This window comes from Acomys russatus, chromosome 26 (assembly GCF_903995435.1).
Source record: "Acomys russatus chromosome 26, mAcoRus1.1, whole genome shotgun sequence".
Taxonomy (NCBI): Eukaryota; Metazoa; Chordata; class Mammalia; order Rodentia; family Muridae; genus Acomys; species Acomys russatus.
In genome coordinates, this window is record NC_067162.1 from 49,215,864 (window position 1) to 49,236,096 (window position 20,233).

Consider the following 20,233-nt stretch of genomic DNA (forward strand, 5'->3'; position numbering starts at 1 on the left):
TAGAGAAACCTTGTCTCGAAAAACCAAACCAACCAACCAAACAACAACAACAAAACACAAGAGAACTAAGATGTCGTTAGCACCAGCCAGAGTTCCATCTGAATGACACACAATGTAGGTCTGAAGGAAGAGCAGAAAATCTCAATTCTCTAGTCAGAGGACAAGTTCCAACTGCTACAGTCCTTCTTCTATCGGGCCTGTTAAGTGGAGCAGCCAGCCAGACTCAGGGTTCCTCTCCCTGAGCGCCACAGGCAGCACAGCAGCTCTTATCGGGCACAACAGCACCTACGCGGGACTCCACACCCTCCAACTGCTGAGCTGCAGCCCTTGAGTCCAGCGTCTCTGGGCCTACGCTCTGTGCACCAAATGCGGCTCCTCACAGGGCACACAGTCAGCTCATGAAGGTCTAGCACATCCCAGTGATGTCTGGTACACACAGACAGCTTTCCTGCAGCTACATGGCCCAAAACACTAGGATTAGGGGAGCATTCTAATACACATGTAAAATCTGAAACCCTAGGTGTTATTTAAAAATACAAATTTTGGGGCTGGTGAGGTGACTCAGCGGTTAAGACCACTGGCTGCTCTTCCAGAGGTCCTGAGTTCAATTCCTAGCAGCTACATGCTCACAACCATCTATTAAAAAGGGATCTTACACCCTCTTCTGACATGCAGGTGTACATGCAGACTTAACATTCATATATACATTTATTAATTAATTAATTTTAAAAATACAAGTTTCAAGCCAGGCAGTGGTGACAAGCCTTTAATCTCAGCACTCACGAGGCAGAGGCAGGCAGATCTCTGAGTTCTAGGCCAGCCTGGTCTACAGAAAGAATTTCAGAAGAGTCATGGCTACATAGAAAAACTCTGTCTTGAAAAAAACAAACAAACAAACAAATACACCTTTAAACAAGTAAAGGTGTAGAACTTAATATTAATATGTATAGAAACTATGCAAATATGCAAAAAAAAATCTGAGAATATAACCCAAAATCAAATTAATTCCAAATCTGGGCTCTTGCAGGATGAGCTCCCTTTGCTTCTCTGGGCCTCAGTTTCCTCTTGGGTAAAATAGTAAAAAACACTGGTCCAGCATAAGTGCAGGTACAGAATGTTCTGTATTGTGTAACAGGAATGAGAGAGAGGGCTGGGGAAAGGCTGTCAGTATTTCCTCCCACAATTACAAATTAAAAACAGGGCCCCAGGAATAAGAAAAAATTATGTTCCTAGCACACCACAACACCTGTAACTTCAGCTTCTGATGCCCTCTCAATAACCACCCACACCTACCATAAATATATAAGTAAGTCCTTTTTTAAATATTATCTTCTCATGGGAAAATAGGATTGTAAACATTACAAATTATTGTCAGTAAGAAACATAAAAACAGGCCGGGCACAATGATGCACACCTGTAATCCCAGCACTCGGGAGGCAGACGCAGGAGGATCTCTGTGAGTTCGGGGACAGTCTGGTCTACAAAGCAAGTCCAGGACAGCCAAGGCTACAGAGAGAAACCCTGTCTTGAAAAACCGAAAACAAAAAGAAAGGAAGGAAGGAAAAAAAAAAAAAGAAATATACTGGAGGACAAAACATCAGGATGGGCTGGGAAACATACGAACGTAGGGCAGATACACTTGCAGGTTTGAGGGTTCAGGCCGGGCTCTCACTGGAGCCATTTGCACCTCCCACCACTGGGGGCTCTGCAGCAAGAAAGTATGAAGGAGGCTCAGCAGGGGCAGACTGAGACCCAGGCAGCCATCACTTGAGCAACCTGCACCTGAGAATACCTGACAGACAGTTATGCTGCTCTTTGCCCCAAGTCCAGAGTCCCTTTGCTGTAAGCAGGCAAGTAAGTGACCACAGTAAGCACAAAGGTGCCCTCGTGGTGAGATCAGACCTGTATGGTTTTGGAGACCCTGATAGGCTCTGGACACCAAGAATAGTGAGAGCATTTTGTGTTGCTGGTGTGGGGGCTGTGAACAGACCATCAGCTGCCCCTCAGGCTATGATCTTTCTTGCCTATCAGGTAAGTCTCTAGCAAGTGCCCCAGGAAAGCTTCAGAGTCCAATTTCCATACAATAGTCTAGGGTTAGCAGTAACAGAAGGGAGGCATTTCCTACCAACAGCCCTTGGAGGTTAAGGCAAAAGCCGTCTGCAAAGTTGAGCATGGTAGCTGACACTTGCAATCCTGGTAAACTCAAGTTCAAGGCCAGCCTGGGCTACGAGAGACACTTCCTCAAAAGCCTGATCCTTGCTCAGAATCAGGAGGTGTTCACTAAAGAACGCCGGCCACATCAGCCACACTGTTGGCAGCCAAGGCTGAACACAAAGTAACGCAAGTCACTCTCGGTGACTGAGACTTCTCCAAGAAACCAAACGGTGCTCGAAGGAAATCCGATTGGACTAGTCTCGGGACTTCATATAGGAAATTGGGTAGCGTCGGGGCAGGCATATGGTGGGGAACATCACGGGGGATACTAGCAGCATCAGCCAGCTGCTAGTAGGTACGGAAGACGCGGTCTTTCCCAAGGCAAGTCGTGGGGTAAAGGACGGCGCAAGGGCACTGATGGGTTAAAAACAAACAAAAACAAACCCATTCTACAACTTAAAACGTAAAAAGAGTACGTGTATTTTGCCCACAGTTGTCCACAGGCCTACAACGTCTGACTTCATGAATGAGCCTGAGCCGCTGGAATGCACGCAGGATTCTGGCTTGAGCCTCTCTAACCTGGGGTGGGGGGGTTTACAAATGAGGGGCACGGGTCAGTGCTGATGTCACCCTGCAGATCCAACTGGCTTGCATCTCTCAGGGATGGATTCTTGGGGTGGGGACCGAGCCCAAGACTCCCATAGGGCAGGCAGAAAGGAAGTCGGGCTTCCTGGCCCGTGCACACCAGCAGGCACCCTGCGGGCGGGTGCGCGTCCCCGCCGCCCGCCTAAGCCCAGGCCGGCTCTCCCCACCTCCCAGGCGCCTCCACACTGGGCAGGGGAGGCCGCAGGGAGAGGGCGGCTCGGCCCACTCACCGCACTCCGGGTACTGGTCCGCCCAGTCCCCCGACTGCGGGCAGCCGCCGCCCGCCTGTGCCTCCTGCTGCTGCCGGTGCTGAAGCTCCTGCTTCAGCAAGGACAGTGGAGAGTAGTGCTCGGTGGCCCGCGCGCAGGACAGCGCCCCCAGCAGCAGCAGCAGCGGCCGCACCACCCCGGTGCCCAAGCTGCCCCAGCAGCCGCAACCGCGGCCGGCAGGTGCCATCTTCCCGCACGGCGCAGGCGCCACCGTGCCTTGCCCAACGCGGGCAGGTGGGCGCGGCGCGCTCCCGCAGTGCCCGCCGGGAGTCGTAGTCCGCTCCCTGTTAGCCTCGAGCTCATGCCCAGAGTCTGGACTACAAGTCCCAGGAAGCCCCTTGGGGCGCCCTTTAAGTCTTGTTCAGCGTCTTCCGCCAGGGACCGGAAGTAGGATCCCTGGAGTGACCATGGGGACCGGCGGGCGCAGGGGGACGCGGTCCTGGAAGGGCACCGAGGCCGCAGCGGCGGCTTCCTCCGCTTGCCTGTACCGTTGTATCGAGTGCAACAGGGAGGCCCGGGAGCTGTACCGGGACTACAGCCACGGCGTGCTCAAGATAACCATCTGCGTGAGCGCGCCAGGGGCGGGGCGGGGTGCGGCTAGAAAGGGGACCCGAATGCGCGTGGGGAAGGTGTGGTACTTAGGATGGTGGGAAAGAGAAGGCTAGGCTGTTCTTGAGGACTTTGGCTAGACCTTGGTGTTCTAAGACTTACGACTCCCAGAGATGCATTTCTGTGACTCCAGCACTTCACTCGCATGCCAGGCAGGAGGAAGATCACGAATTGGACGCCAGCCTTGGTTACCTAGAGAGGGAGACCTAGTCGCAAACGAATAAACGAGTGATGGAGAGAGACGGGATTCACTTAGGAAGTAGGCGTGGTAGCAGGAAGCGTGTCATTCTCGTGTTGTGCCTAAGGAGATGGAAGTAATGTTTGAGGTCCGGTGCTGTAGAGATTTCATAGAGAAAAACTGTCTTTTCAGGGTACTTGTCAATTAAACAGTAAATAATACAATTTAACCAACATAGAAAGCATTTACTGCTGGCCAGAGATGTTGCTCAGTGGGTAGGGTGCTTGCCTGAAACCCAGCACCACATGAAACCTGGAGTCGGTAGTGCACACCTGTAACCCTACAATTGGGAGGTGGAGGCAGGAGGACCGGAAGTTCAAAGCTATGAGCCTCTGTGTGTGTGTGTGTGTGTGTGTGTGTGTGTGTGTGTGTGTAGTTCCTGCAAGAGCAGCGGGTGTTCTCAACCACTGGCCCGTTTATTTCTCCAGTCCACTGCACAATGACTTTGAGGCCAGCCTGGCTAAGAGACCCTGCCTCAAATCCCCCCCCCCCCCCCCGCTTTCTTTTTCCTTATTTTTTTTAAATGTTTAATATAAGAAGAAAATAAGGTAACAGATGTCAGATATTAGGTTATATGAGGTTTATTAAATGAACATGGGGGAGAAAGAAAGGGGGAGGGGTGCCCCAGAGAGAGGGAGAGAGAGACAGAGGAGATGGGGAGGGGCGAGGTACATAGTCCTGGGCAGGGCCACAGACACACAAACACACAACACACACACACACACAGGTAGGTAGTGACACCCGCAGGTAGGCAGTGACATCACAGGTAGGCAGACTGCAGCAGAGTACTAACACTTACACTCCTCCGCTGCTGGTGTTGTTTCCTCGTTATGCGCAAAGCGAAGGCAGGAGGAAACTGTAGAGGGGTGCTGGTGACAAGGCAGACCCTGCTGACGAAAGTCAGCTGACCTAAGTGCTCGCTGGGTGCTGGGTGCTACGAAAAGAGGGTAGACAGCACACAGCACGCAGCCTGGTACTAGAAGTAGCCTCTCACTGTAACCGTCTTCAGATGGCAGGGTGGCGTGCTTTCTTACCCTTCTAACCTGTAAGGACCCCGAGGTTAGAGGACGGTGGCTCCAGGCTTCTTGAAGCCCGTGAAGCTCTGAGGAAGAAGAGCTCTTGTTCCTCAAAACTCCCTGCTGCACAGGCATCTGGCTAGGAAGGAGCAGGAGCTGGGAGCGCCCTGGTGCTGGTCTTTCCCCTCCTGTTTCCAAAACTTGTCCCTGTCCTAATCTTACACATGGGTGCTGTGCAAGGCTGGATTTAGATGGCATTTGAAAGGCACACAACGCTTTCTTTTAACACTGATGTTGCATTTCCGGCCTTGAACCTCGGGCTCAAGGCGAAGAGATGGCTCCACATCAGTGGCAAAGGGAGGGACTCTGGGAAGGAGGCTTTGTCCTGAGCGTGTTTTCTCAGTGTGGTTACTCTTTAACTCAATCTTTGCTCAGAGAACTGAAAAAACCATGAACCTCTGTGCGCCCATTTTGACAGATAGATTGACATTTGAGGAACAGTACAGCCCTGTTTACCCAGAAACTGGACTGCATGGTCTTTCTTACAGAGGTGTGAGTGAAGTGGAGGGTCTCTTCCCAGGTGAAAGCAGATCTGTTTGTGTTGAAGTACAGGGTCACAGTTCCCCAATGCACTTGGCTTTTTTCTAGGTTTTGATGTAACTAGAAGGTGGTCCTGGTCTGTTGTGTGCCTGTTACTTCTGTTTCATCCTGTCAGCCTTTCAGAATGGTCACTTTATTGCAGCCACTTGCTTTTTGCAATGAATGGTAGCGTTGGTGCAACTTTGAAACAAGCACTGTTTAACCGTCCGTGGGTTGTCAAACAACCTATGGTTCGGTATGATTTAACAACTCAGTTCTAAGTCTTCTCCCACAGTACAGGAATATAAGAGGAAGCTGAGGGAGTCTTGATTTGGGTGATACAGACTAGGGCTGCACAACCCAAGTGCATACACGTAGCACAGCACGGTCCACTGTGTCTGTAGTAGCCGACAGACATTTTCTTTCCAGGTTCTTGATCTCATTGAAGAAAAGCCCAGGCTTAGGATTGCAGACAGGGTACCCTGACCTCTATCCACCTGCTGCTCTCAGAAACTAAGAGATTAAAAAAAAAAAAAAAAAAGAAAGAAAGAAAGAAACTAAGAGATAAAAACTCCGTTGAATACCTTCCTCCAGATCCTATGCACTCTACCACAGCCTGTCAGCCAAAGTGCATCAGAGATTTGCTTTTAAGAAATTATACTAAAGCTGGAGGGATGGCTCAGTGGTTAGGAGCACTGACTTACAGAGGTCATGAGTTCAATTCCCAACAATCACATGGTGGCTCACAACCATCTATAATGTGATCTGATGCCCTCTTCTGGTGTGCAGGTAGAACACTGTATACATAATAAATAAATAAATATTTTTTAAAAAAGAAAAAAAAGGAAGCAAAGAAATTATACTCCCCAAAAGTGGATCTGAAAGTGGGATCTTCTGAATTACTTTTGTGCCTGGAGTGGGACTTTAAATCGATTTCCTTTCTGTTTGATATTGTTTCTGAGGCAGACCTCCCTGCCCAGCCCTGCTGACTTTACTCAAGGTCTGCCCTCCTCTGTGTCTTAAGTGCTGGGGTTAGTCACCATGCCTGGCTCTCTTCTCAGATTCTTGAATATAAGTTTAAATATCAGTATTTCTAGTTAGAAGCCTCTATTTAGTCGTCATGAAGCCACTACGTGGGTACCATCTGTAATCTGCTGATTTTAGATAGATGCTGATACACTTTGTTGCTGGGAAAGTCCAAAACAGACTCCAATTTTTAAGTTCTTTAAATTTTCAGAATGTATTAACTTGTTTGCTCTAATATTATTTTATATTTTTATTTTCAGAAATCCTGCCAGAAACCAGTAGACAAGTATATTGAGCACGACCCTGTCATCATCTTGATTAATGCCATTTTATGCAAAGCGCAGGCCTATAGGCATATTCTTTTCAACACTAAAATAAATGTAAGTTGTGGCGTTTACATTTTCAGGTATGTGTGTATGTTCCAGGAGGATGTGCGGGTGACAGGGGAGCCGGAGCTGAGTTACAGGCAGTTGTGTGTCCCCAGCATGGCTTCTGGGAGCACAGCTCCTGTCCTCTTCAAAACCAGTGCACCCTCCTGACTGCCACACCCCTCTTTCCAACCTTAGTTTAAAAAATGTTTAATGTTACTTGGTGTTTTGCATTTAAAAGGAATAATAACAGTTTCAATCAGAATGAAACAATATATGACCATTCTAACTGGAGGATTTATTTTTTCCCCTCTCTCATCATGTCCGGAAGTTTTTCTAGAAGCAATAGATAAAATTTTAAGCGTGTACAGTGCTAGTGACTGTCTTCGAGGGTGTGGTCACAGCAAGAAGAGGCAACTGTAGTCTGGATTGCCTCTAGTGGATTACCTCGTAAAAATGCTGACTGAGCAGAGTAAGCTAAGCACACCCGGTAGGGGCACAGCTCCTGCCTCATCGCTGAGACCTAACCCTGAGAAGCAGCAGCGTGGCTCACAGTTGGGAGTCCGTGTGATGGCGAGGCTTGTCAGTGACAAGGTGAGGCCACTTGGGGGCTGGGATGCAGGGCTTAGCTGCTTCCTGGCTTCCCTAACACCAGCGGGCTAGTGCTGTCCACATTCAGGCTTCCCTCTTAGGTTGCTACTCCTGTTTGCAGACACTCCTAAAGCACACTTGGAAGTGTACCTTATTAGTCCCATAGGGAGTTGGTTTGGTTTTGATTTTCTGACAGCTAGTATTTTATTCAGATAAGCAGTCTCATTACAGGTGGCCTAAGAACATTCAAATAAGAACTCAAAATCAGATGTTAAAGATTGGTCTTCAAACATCATAGCCAATGATGCCAAGTTTGCCTGTGATCTCTCCAGTATACAACCTCATTCACACCTCAGTGGCCACCAAACCATTCAGCGCAGCTTCCTTAACTGTGAGCTGTTTGAAGCTACCAGTTTTAGGACTTTGAATTCTCTTTTTCGCCCTCTGAATAGCTGTAGGGACTTGGGGAACGAGCTCAACCTTGGCAAAGTGCCAAGATGTAGCCAGTCAAGTGAGGATGACAGTGGCCACCAGTGCCAGGAACCCCCAAAAAGTTATGGACAAACTTGGCCGTGGTCTAAGGTGGAAGGTCTGTCTCCCCAAAATCCAGTACACCGTAGGAGACAGGTTTACCTGGACTTAAGAAGCAGACATTGAAAGAAAGACGTTTGTTTGTTTGTTTGTTTGTTTGTTTTAGAGACAGGGTTTCTTTGTGAGTCCCTGAAACTTTGTTTAGTCCTAAAACTCGCTCTTTACACCAGGCTGGCTTCAAACTCACAGAGCTCCACCTGCCTCTGCCTCCCAAGTTGTGGAATTAAAAGTGTGTGCACCACCATTGCTGAGCTAAAGAAAAGTACTTTTTCTTTTTTTTTTTAAGATTCATTTATTATATACAGTGTTTTTGCCTGTGTGTATGCCTGCGCAACAGAAGAGGGCACCAGATCTCATTATAGGTGGTTGTGAGCCACATGTGCTTGCTGGGAATTGAACTCAGGCCCCTTGGAAGAACAGACAGTGCTCTTAACTGCTGAGCCATCCCTCCAGTGCCAAATTGGCATTTTTCATACTAAACTGTAAATGGTGTAATAGTGTGGGTAGAACGGACAGGTAAAATGCAAGACATCCTGTTAAATTTGAAACTGGGTAACCAGTGAAAAATGTCTAGCGTTCAGTGTCCCAGCTATTGCATGGAATATACTTAAGACAGGTGATTTGTTGTGAATCTAAAACTCAAATTTAACTGGGTGTATGTTTTTATTTGCTTAGTTTGGCATTCCTAACCATGTGTAGGAGTAGACCATGCAGAAGCCTGCCCTTCTGGTCATCAAGACCCTTCAAGTGATGACTGTCGGTTTCCAGGCTGCTTAGCCACTGAAAATGTCCTGGGGTGTGGGAGTCCCCCCAGCCCAGCCCAGTTAGCGTTGTGGATGGCAGTGGGGAGTGTTTCTAACACCCTCCCTGATGCTTCCAGAGCGCCACCAGAAGCCAGAGCCAGCTGAGGAGGCTCAGGACCTGAGACTGGGTTGGGTAGGGTCAGGCTCACACACATAGCAAACACGCTTGGGGAAGCTCGGTGTGAGGGAAGGTAGCCCCATGGGGAGTTGGTAACGACTGCAGCATCTTACGAGCTTCCAGCTCATCTGCCCTATGTAGCTTTCTCCTTCATTGGCCTAATAGTCATTCAGCCAGAAGCTTATTTTCTCTTTTTTAATACCTCTTCAGACTAACAGTTTAGGTGGTTTCCTAAAATCTGTAGATGAGGTGGGTGTGGTGGTGCACACCTTCGATTGAAACACTGAAGGCAGAGGCAGGTGGCTTTCTGAGGGCAGAGGTAGGTGGCTCTCTGAAGTCAAGGTTAGCCTGGTCTACAGAGTGAGTTCCAAAATAGCCAGGGTAACACACAGAAACCCTGTCTTGGACAAACAAACAAACAAAACCTCAAACAACAAAAACAAAGGCCCTTGAGATTAAATTCATTTTCTTCGACTGTTCCTGCCTGTATAAATCACTTGAGTGTTATATTTGGCTGTGTTGGGGGGATGAGTGTTAAAAATATGATAAAGGTGAACTGTTGAAAGCAAGGGTTCCTAGCTGGGGGAACACACTAGGGTCTATTCAGGAATTGCTGCAAAATACACCTGGGTTTTACTCCTACAAATCTGACTGCAGACTGGGTCCTCTGATGGTTCAAGTTTGCCATTGCCCCACGGATCCCAATAGATACCGCCAGTTAGGAACTTGTGACTGCGTAAGGAATATAACCAGGCAGTTAAAACATTGGAGGAACCACACGGGGACCGAGTGGACCGTGGTGCATGTCTACAGTCCTACTTGGAAGGCTGAGGCAGGAGGTCTGTCTGTAGTTCCAGACTGGCCTTAGCTACATAGCAAGACCTGATCTCAAAAAACTGTAAGGGGCTGGAGAAATGGCTCAGAGGTTAAGAGCACTGTCTGCTCTTCCAGAGGCCCTGAGGTCAATTCCCGGCAACCACATGGTGGCTCACAACCATCTATAATGAGATCTGGTGCCCTCTTCTAGCATGCAGGTGTACATGCAAACAGAGCACTCATATACAATAAATTTTTTTAAAAACCTTAAACCCCACAAATGCTTAGCTGCGGTGTGCCTTTGGCAAGCAGTGAGCCTGGCGCTTGTCCACCTGACGCAGTGGCACTGTGTTTGACTGGCAGATCCACGGGAAGCTCTGCATGTTCTGCTTGCTGTGTGAGGCGTACCTGAGGTGGTGGCAGCTGCAGGACTCAAACCAGAGCACAGCCCCCGATGACCTGATCCGATACGCCAAGGAGTGGGACTTCTACAGGATGTTTGTGGTCGCGTCTTTCGGTAAGCAGGTGCTCGCTAGCTAGCACCTCAGTTCTGACTAAAGCCAGGACGCATGGTGAGACAGCCGGTGGCACAGCACTGGAGACTGTTCAGCTCTGCCACTAACCTGCCTTGTGAGTTTGTCTAAATCGCCTGCTTGCTTTGTCTTAAATGTGTAATGCATTAAAACACTTTAAGTTCTTACTGTCCACCTTGAAGGTTGCATCAGTCCTCTCATGCAGTGCATTAGGCTGACTGCATCACGCAGATGTCTCACAGTGAGTTTGCTGCTGTGGGACTAGGAACAGGGACTCCCCATACTTCCCTGTTTTGGGGAGCCCCTTCCATTAAATTCAGATCCATGGCTTTTCCTCTAGGGTCTGAGTTGCATTGAATTAATTTCTGTAACAATTTGATTTCTAGTTTCTATCCTTTTCTGCCAGGCTGTGGTGCACATCGGTATACCCAGCTACTCTGGAGCCCTGAGGCAGGGGCATTGCTGGAATCTAGAAGCTTTGAGGGCAGGCTTGGCAAAACAATGAAACTCCATCTCAAAAGTCAATTCAGAATAGCCCTTCAGTTAGTCACGAAGCACCATTCTAGGAATTCTCCAAGTGTGGTGCCGTTCACATCACAGTCTGGACCATTTGCTCTCTTCTGTCTTCTCTGTCTGGCATCATCCCTCCCCTCCCTTGCATCTCATCCATCATCTCAGAACGCCCAGGTGTCCATGTCTGACCTAGACCTTCCTCCTGACCCTGTATCTGCCTGCTTCTTAGCAGCCCAGCTGTACAGCCAGTGCATCGCCATCTCTAGGCCTGTTCTTGCTCTCCGTCTGCCCACACTCCCCCACTGCAGGTTGCTAAGACAAAGGGCTTGGTGTCCTGCCTGAAGCCGCCTCCTTTGGAGTCCTGAGCTCACTTACTGAAAGCCACACTCACTCCACCTTCAGAATAGCCCTACCCTGCTCCCAGGCACCTCCACGTCTGCCTGGGACTTTATACAAGCTGGAGGCCTGGCTTGGTTCCCCAGGGTTCCCTTTCTGATAAGCTCAGTGCTTGTCCACGATGTCCCTGTATTTGACTTTGTGTCCCTGGGGTCTTCCAAGTATTGTCCTGATAACACTTCTGCCTCCTCCCTGACAGCCTGACTTCCTGCCTTGCTCTGCTGTGTCTCTCAAGGTGCACACCGTCTCAGCTGACGCTAATGCTATGGTTATTATTAACTTATCATTGACTTGCCCTTCAACACTTACATTAAACCCAGTGAGTGTTTGATGTGTGTGGCTGCTCGGTAGGCATTTGGGTGGCTGAGTGAAGGACACACACTGTAGCCCGAGTTTCCCCGTGGGACTGCTCATTCACCTGCCCAGCATTGCTGGCTTAATTAGAGCTATTCATGGTCACGGGGTAGACGCTGGAGACGCGCTGACGTTCTTATCCTTTGTACCCCAGAGTTAGGATGGCTTAGACTTGCTTTACATGGGCTTTAGTGACCCTGATACACATGCAGGCCATAATTAAGATGTAATTGAGACGCTTACAAGTTTGAAAAATGTGAATGATTTTTGTTATCTGTATAACTAAAACTTGAAATATGCAGGCCTATTACCGTGTACATCTTTCAGTAAGATTAAGGAAATACTCAAGGGGCTCAGTGGTTAGTCAACACCTATCTGGCAGTTTGGTTCCAAGCACCCACACCAGGTGTCTCATAACTACCTGGAACTGCAGCTTCAAGGGATCAGATGTCCTCTTCTGGACCTCCACAGACATGGGACTCATGTGTGTATACCCCACCACACATGTGTGTGTACCCACACAGGCACAGGTGGCTAACTGGTACTCGTGTGTGTACCCACACAGGCACAGGTGGCTAACTGGGACTCATGTGTGTACCCACACAGGCACAGGTAACTAACTGGGACTCGTGTGTGTACCCACACAGGCACAGGTAGCTAACTGGGACTCGTGTGTGTACCCACACAGGCACAGGTGGCTAACTGGGACTCGTGTGTGTACCCACACAGGCACAGGTGGCTAACTGGGACTCGTGTGTGTACCCACACAGGCACAGGTAACTAACTGGGACTCATGTGTGTACCCACACAGGCACAGGTAACTAACTGGGACTCGTGTGTGTACCCACACAGGCACAGGTAGCTAACTGGGACTCGTGTGTGTACCCACACAGGCACAGGCACAGGTCACTAACAGTAAGATAAAATTAGAAGGATGCTCATGCATATCACACAACACAAGAGCCAAAACATAGTTTCAGGTTTTAAAGCAAAGCTTTCCAGGATTGATGGCTCACACCCATAATCATAAATCCCAGAACTTTGAGGTGACCAACCTGGGCATTGTAGCAAGGCTCCAGCCCCACCTCACCAAAAAGAAAAAGAAACCTCCAAAACGTATTGAATCTATTTGTTAAGTCATGCCAGCAAGGTTGAACAGAAAGCCTGGGCCTGTGTGTGCATCTGTAAGGAAATGGTGTTGTATTACTGTTGAGCTGTTTGCTGTGACATCGACTGAGTTCTGTGTTGGAATTGGGATTCTTTTGTTTTTCAGGCTTAGATTTGGGTGAGACATCAGTATCTCTCTCATTTGCTCCATAGAACAAGCTGCCTTTTTTACTGGCATTTTTGCTTTCCTGTGGGTGGAGCAACCCAAGACAGCAAAAAAAGCACCGGACTTTGTTCTCCTGCTGAAAGCGCTGCTGCTGTCCAGCTACGGGAAGCTGCTGCTGATCCCGGCGGTCATCTGGGAGCACGACTACACGCCGCTGTGCCTCAGGCTCATTAAGGTGTTCGTCCTGACCTCGAACTTCCAGGCCGTCAGAGGTGAGTGTGAGCCTTTACCCTGGGGCCTCACTGAGCTTGAGCTCTCTGTAGACCAGTGTTGGTCCTGCAATGTCAGTGCCCGCACAGCAGGCACTTAGGCTCCTTCAGTTCAGCCGTGTGGTGCTCTGGGTCTTCAGAGCGTATCCATCCACACCATACACCTCTCCTGTAGGCCGCAGCGGCCTTTGTCACCTGCCCTTCAGGAATGGCTTTAAGGGCCTATGAGGAGTAAATGGCTTGTCCAGAGTTACAGTTGTCTGGCCGAGAGAAAATGCCTCCCGTATGACGACAGTTCCTGCCCGCTGACCGAGTCTTCACTTTTTAGGCACCATGAAAAGCGTTATTGTGAATGAAGCTGCTGCCTGGTGTTCCTGAACTGTGACGCTGCAAGTGAAGATTCCTTTCTATTAGTCTCTTCAAACCTTCAAATTGGATGGTGGTGGTTGTTTTGAGGCAGTCTCCCTGTGTAGCCCAGGCTGCCCTTAAACTTGTGGCAAGCCTTCTGTATGACGCTTGTGAGAGCTGGGGTCACAGGCGGGAGCCCCACAGCCAGTTTTGTTTTCTCTTTATCTCTTGGCCTCTTTGTCTGAGAAGAGCTTGTTGCTTGTGGTAGAGCAGGGACAGTGTGGACTATAAGAACAGAGCAGCTCTCCTCAGCTCAGCTGCAGTCCAGTCCTCACAGCCGGCCATGCAGCTCACAGACCCTGTCTTCATCGTCGTCATCGTCATCATGTCACGAGAGTTCCTAGCCATTGGCTGCCTTTGTTTTCTAGTGACTCTGAACACCAGCCGCAGACTCTCACTGTTGGCCGTGCTGAGCGGCTTGATGCTGGAGAGCGTCATGGTCCATGTCTTCCAGAGGATGGAGTGGGACGTGGGCAGTGACTGTGCCGTCTACAAGTCTCAGGACTTCTGAAGGTACCGGGAACTTCTACTTTCCCTTGAGTTAATGTCCTGGGAGACATGAATAATGCCATCTACTCATCCCATATAAGCAGTGACCAAGGAGGTGATTCCACCTATGAGCTGGGATGGCTGACAGAACATGGCAGTCTGCTGGTGGGCAGCTGTCCCACCAAGGAAAGTCTCTTCAGCATCTGTTATGTGCCTGTGCATCCTGGGGAGGGGTGGCGCCCTATGACTCTTCCCCAGTGACTGCATGTTGGTAGGCCTGCCTCAACAGGGTCATCACAGCTGCTGAGAGCTGAGGGCCAAGGCTGTGTCATGCCTGGCGGTCAGCATTCCAGGGAAGTCCCGTCAGGCACGGCCCTCTTCTGCTACGTGGTAGCAGTGTGGCTGAGCTGGTGCTCTGCAGGCCTGTCCCCCAGCACCCTTTTCTTCAGGATACTATATCTTCCAGGAGGGCTGGGGTGCTGGGCTCCCTGTGTTCCTCACGTGACCCCACTTTGCCCTGCCTGTCCTCAGAGTCTGACCCTCATCCATCTGTCGAAAACTGTGGCTGCCTTTCCAGAGGTTCCCCCTTCCCTCCTGTCGCCCAGTCTCTTCCCTCCAGATCCCCTCTGCTTCCACTGGCTCTGCACCTCTCAATCACACAGGCTCTGAGGGAAGCTGCCGAGTGGTTCTCTGCCAGGCCCTTGAAATGCTTCTGCTTCCTGCCTTCCGTTTTTCCTGCTGAGCCTTTTGTGTCTACACAAGGTTCACACTTCTTGAGTGGGTGGTGTCTGCGAGCGTGTAATCTCCCAGGACTCAGTGGCCCCTGAGAACTGTCTGTCTAAGACCTGAGCCCTCACTGCTCTTGGCCAGGCTGCCTCATCTATCATTCATGGTGTTCCCTGCTTTTCTTGCCTTGGTTTGTGCTGTGTGCAGCCCCTCTGGGCCTGTTTCTGCCCTGTGGGCCCCTAACTCCATGTGAGGAAGCAGGATCCTAGGATGAAGAACTGCAGAGGACGCACAACCGGGAAGGGAGGCCGCACTGCCCCGCACTGCCTCCTCAGTCTGTCACCTTGCCGGGGGGGGGGGGGGGGGGGGTGATGCTCAGCCTCTTCCTGGGCCTTGGGGGCGGGGCGCCATGGCTGCAGGGCCTGCCCTCCCTCCCCCATGTACATGTCTAGCTCTTTATTCTGGACATCCCGTGTGAGCGGCTGCCTTCCCTGTCTTCCCCTTTGTGAACCGCCCTGTCCATGCCCTGGGCCCACAGTCCTAAACGTCACGGGAGCTGTCGCAGCTGTGACCCTCATGATCTGTTTCTGTCAGACCTGCTTCCCCATTGATGCTGGAATTCTAGCCTGCTTCCTTCCCTTCCTTCCTTCCTTCCTTCCTTCCTTCCTTCCTTCCTTCCTTCTTCATGTGAAAGGATATGCCTGCTCCTCCCAGAGCCTTCTCCTCTGCTCATTGCTGGTCCTGTCCCTGCCTTGACGCTTGGTGATCTAAGAGCATGGCCCTCCATGTGTACGCTCACACGCAACTGCTGCTGTGCTGGTTCCCCCTACAAGACATGCCACATTCACTCCTGAGGTGGGACATCCCTCCCCACCCCTCCCGCAAGCAGCTGCCTTCAATATTCTACCCTAGGTGCCCGGGGCTATGTTCCCTCAGTGCTTCTGTGTATCTGGCTGTCATGAAAATCAGCTCGTGGGTCTTTAGAGCCTACTGGAGTGCAAACAGGGTGCTGGTTTTACTTACAGATACTAGGCCATGTAGCTGGGCTCTTCTCTGACTAGCTCATAACTTAAAATAACCGATTTCTACCAATCTTACGTTCTGCATGCATCTGTCCTCCTCAGTTTCCCAGGCGAATGCCCTGCCTTAGCTCTACCCCAGATCCTTCTTCTGCCCTGCATATGTCCTGCCTTATATCTTCTACCCTTTCCTATAGGCCATGGGCTTTTTAATTGAATGTAATGATCCACATAATACACAAGATACTTCTACAACAGAGCCAGGGTCTTCCTTGATAGCCTGTCCTTCGTTCTGTCTCTGTCTTCTTGAAAAATCACACCAGGGAGAGGAGACCTTTGGAGTGCTCCCCTGCGCCTGCCATGGCTCCCAGCAGCCTTGGAAACAAGTTTCTATGGCGATCAGAGCAAGCCCTACAAACGTCTTCCTTCTTGTCCCACAGCTTTATTCTCCACTCTCTGTGGCGGGACCATCTACCTCAAAAGAGAAACCAAGGTTCCCTGCTTTGTGTTGAGTGAAGCCAAGACTGGGGATTTCTGAGCATAACTGGACCCGCAGAAGACCTGAAGCACCCAGACACAAGGCTAAGGGCCCTGCAGTCCACACCCGAGCAGGCACCAGGGTTCCCCAGTAAATCTAAATCTACATTGCTGCTTTAAAACTGTGTTTTGTGTTTTGCTGAGAGAAACACTTTTATGTAGTCTTTCAGAATAATCAAGTTTTTTATACATTTTGATTCAGTCACTAAGATCATTTTTTGAATTGTCTGAGCCCCACAATAACTAAGGTAAGTGTCTCAGTTGATGCTGTGATGAAACACATGACTAGGGTGCTTTATAAAAGAAAGTGTTATTTGGGCTCATGGTTTCAGAGGGTGGAGTCCATGATGCCGATAAGAAGGCACAGTGAGCACTGCCCCCAGTGACACCCTCGAACAAGTCCACACCTCCTAATCCTTCACAAATAGTTCCACCTATGGGAACCAGGTATTCAAATCTATGGGCCTACTGAATGGTGGTCCATGCCTTTAATACCAGCACTATGAGGGCAGAGGGAAGACTTATGAGTTCAAGGTCTACAAAACGAGTTTCAGGACAGCAGGGGTGTTACACAGAGAAACACTTTCTCAAAAAACCTACACGCCTCTATCCCTATGCGGCTGTTGGTAGACGTGGGATGCGGCAGTAGCCCCACCACTTGATTAACGCCCCCTTCCCATTTAGACAAGGTTTCACTGTCTCATCCAGACCAGTCTTCAGATCCCTGAGCTCGGCACGTTTCTCCTGCCTCAGTCTTCCGAGTGGTTGCAAGTGCTGCTCAAAAGAACCTAGTCAAGAAATCAGAGCCAGCTGTGCTGGTGTAATCCAGCTACTCCAGGCTGAGGCAGGAGAGTCAGTTCCAGGTCAATCTGGGCAACACAGGTCAAGGTCAGTCTGCGAAACTCAGGAGACCCTGTCTCAAAAATAAAAGGGCTGCGTGGAGCTGAGTGCTAGACACTGCGCAGATTGTGTGAGGTCCTGCGGGCAACCAAAGAAAAAGCACAGCAGTACTGAACAACGCTAAGACCAGCCAGCTCCCATGGGCTGCTTGTGAGGAGAGGGGTCACTGTCCTTGATGTTGTATCAATGATGTCGTGGTGGTGTCCTCCCACCCCCCACCCCAGCTCAAAACAGTTCACCTGTGCTGTCAGCCAACAGCCCCAGTGGTTCTCAGCATTGTTAATGAAAACCTTGAAAGGCAAATATGTTGGAAAAGCCTTAGTAAGAGCGCACATCTGCTCTGGTTGTTTGAGTTTGTTGGTTGGTTTTGGTTTTTCATTTTGTGTTTTGCATCCTGGGTTGGGCACAGGGACTTAGACATAGTTTATTAAAGCAGACATTGGTAAGGTAAACACACCTGCCGTAGAGCCTGACCCTACTGAGTCCCGCGCTTAGACCCACACGTTGGGAAGAGAGAGCTAGCGTCTGCAAGTGTGTGTATGTGCTCGTGTGTGCACACCCTCATGAGAAAGGAAAGCACATGCACTCCCGCCCTGGTGGAGGACTCCTGCCTCATGACCCAGTGATGAAACAGGTGAAGCCAGGTGTTGCACTCCTGTATCCGCCGTTTCGGAGGCTTGAGACAGGAGGAGCAGAGTTTTAAGTAACCTAGGCTGTATAGAATGACCTTCTCAGAGGATGAACCCCTAAGTGCTTGCCAGCTGACTGCCAGCTCCTGTTTTCAGTGCCGAGAGGCAATGCTGCAGATGTGCCGCCCACGAGGAGGGGACAAGTGCTCTCTGTTACCTGTCCGAAGCTCTTGGCTAAACTGGGAGGCAGCGCAAGTACACAGGAGCTGCCAAAGGGTGTTTGTAGGTTTGCAAGGCCGCATCCATCAGGAAGCGCAGCAAAAGTGTTGAAACCACAAAATGGTCACTGGGAGGGGTTAGGGTCACATAGTCCCACAGCCCTCATTGTGAAGGGAGAAATGCGCGATGACCCTGACATCGTAAGGGTGGAGGTGCCTCCCTTATGTGAAGGGAGAATCGCGCAGCGAAGGAAGCTACGGTGCTCCTGGCTCCTGCAGCCTCACAAGACACAGAAACACCAAAACCAGACCTCCGACATGGAAATAGGAATCAGACCTCCCTACTCCATATCCTGTTTTAGTGCCCTACAGTGATGGCGTCTTTAATTGCCGGTCGGCTTTGCTGGTTCTTGTGGGTCAGAGTGTTTTCAGTGTGGAAGACGGAGGCGGTTGCCGGCTTCTTGGGTTGGATAATGATATCTCTGGTGACGAGCTATCAGAATTGTGGGGGTGCCCATGGGGTCCATCCCTGCATGGGGAGGAGGCAGGGAGCCTAAAAGCAGGGTTCCTGTGTGTTCTCCAAGCTGTGTGGCCCTGGAGGTGCTGACATCCTGGCTTGTCACTGGCCAGCATCAAGGTGTCCCCGTCCCTCCTTGTGAGGACCACAGGTGGCATTACCCACCTAGTTCAGGGTCACTAATGAACTCTACAAGGTCACATGGGCTTCAGATACAAACTCCTAAAATTCTACCTTACACACCTTTGGAGAGCTGTTTCCCACCTCACTAGCTGTGCCCGCCCACCAACGCATCAGTGCTCACTGCCAGAGTGAGTGTGGGGCTCTGGCCTGTGGGTAAGAGCAATGCAGAAAGTTTTCTAAAACCTTAACCAGTGACCCTCATGGGCGGCCTGTGAGGCCAGCGATGCGGCATCTATAATGATGGACTCTGTTCTGACCAAGGGGCAGATGACACAAGTCCTACAATCCCCAATGGGCAGCTGAGGCAGGACCTCCATGGCAATTTTATTGTGTCATGTGAATTTTTACAAGGCAGCTATTGGGGGAATAAAGGTTATAGATAACACTAGACTATTTGCAATAGAGAGGTGCGTGGTGGGACATGCCTTTGCTGACCTGTACCTCCTCTCTGCAAGCAGACTCAGGCCCTCCAGCACTGGTGGCATCACTCACTATTAAGAAACAGGTTTGGGGGTTGCTGAAGAGATGGCTCAGTGGTTAAGAGCACTGTCTGTTCTTCCAAAGGACCCAGGTTCAATTCCCAGCAAGCATATGGCAGCTTACAACTGTAATTCCAGTCCCAATGGCTCTGGCACTCTCACATCAATGCACATAAAATTAAATACATTATTTTTTAAAAGATCCAGGTTTGGGGTGGGGCACTGCTGCTGGAGCTCTCCCCAGGTGACCCTAACGCAGTCAGAGATGAAGAAGCCGACCTAGGGTCCGTCTCACAGTTAAGCAGGGCCCTGCAGGTGACTAGATTTCCTGCTTTCAACGTCTTGTCCTGTCTGAACCATCCTGTCACCAACACCCTTCCCTTCTCCTCTGTCTAACCTGGTTTCTTAAGCACAGGCAGGTTAACACGTGATCAAAGCACCTTGGGAGAGGAAAACATTTGTTTCTTCTTATACTCCACAGTCCACCAGCAGGGGCGGCAAAGACCCCGGTAGACGCAGGCTTGGTCCCTCTGACTTAATTGGCTACCTTTATCATGCGATCAGGACCACCCAGGGGCGTTCTCCAGCTGGCACTCACGTCCAGGATGGTTCATGCTTGTACTGAATTGTTGTGCTGTCCCCCCCGGCCCCCCACCTCACCCCAGCACAACAGTCATTATTGTCTTGATGAGACCCCTCACAGGGAATCTAATGCCCTCTTCCTTCCTGTAAAGCTGGCCCAGCCACGGCAATGCTGGCTAGTCTCCTGGTCCTGGCAGTGAGAGAGCACAGAGTGAGAGGTTAGCTTCTGGGTGGAGTGGAAGACCTTCATCCACACAGCCATGGGGAGGTCACCAGGCATCCTGGAGAGGGACTTTTCAACGATGCAGCTGTTTGGGGGTCACCCACACTTCAGTAAGTGGCGTGAATATGCTTATTGGTTTGCCAGGGGTGAATACATGTAAGT

At 50.2% G+C, this 20,233-nt stretch overlaps 2 protein-coding genes across 2 annotated transcripts in view; one reads left to right on the top strand and one right to left on the bottom strand.

Annotated features, from left to right (window-relative positions):
• Nucleotides 1-3,255, bottom strand: part of Ttc13 (tetratricopeptide repeat domain 13) — a 65,453-nt gene extending 62,198 nt beyond the window's left edge. The window contains 1 exon segment of the mRNA XM_051168604.1: nucleotides 3,030-3,255. Coding sequence (XP_051024561.1) covers nucleotides 3,030-3,255 — 226 coding nt within the window.
• Nucleotides 3,256-3,456: 201 nt separating this feature from the next.
• Nucleotides 3,457-16,301, top strand: Arv1 (ARV1 homolog, fatty acid homeostasis modulator). The gene is made up of 6 exons (XM_051169100.1): nucleotides 3,457-3,634; nucleotides 6,797-6,916; nucleotides 10,187-10,340; nucleotides 12,940-13,164; nucleotides 13,938-14,082; nucleotides 16,244-16,301. Exons 1-5 carry the CDS (start codon nucleotides 3,476-3,478, stop codon nucleotides 14,078-14,080), a joined length of 801 nt encoding a protein of 266 aa, XP_051025057.1. The 5' UTR covers nucleotides 3,457-3,475; the 3' UTR covers nucleotides 14,081-14,082; nucleotides 16,244-16,301.
• The last annotated feature ends 3,932 nt before the right edge of the window (nucleotides 16,302-20,233 follow it).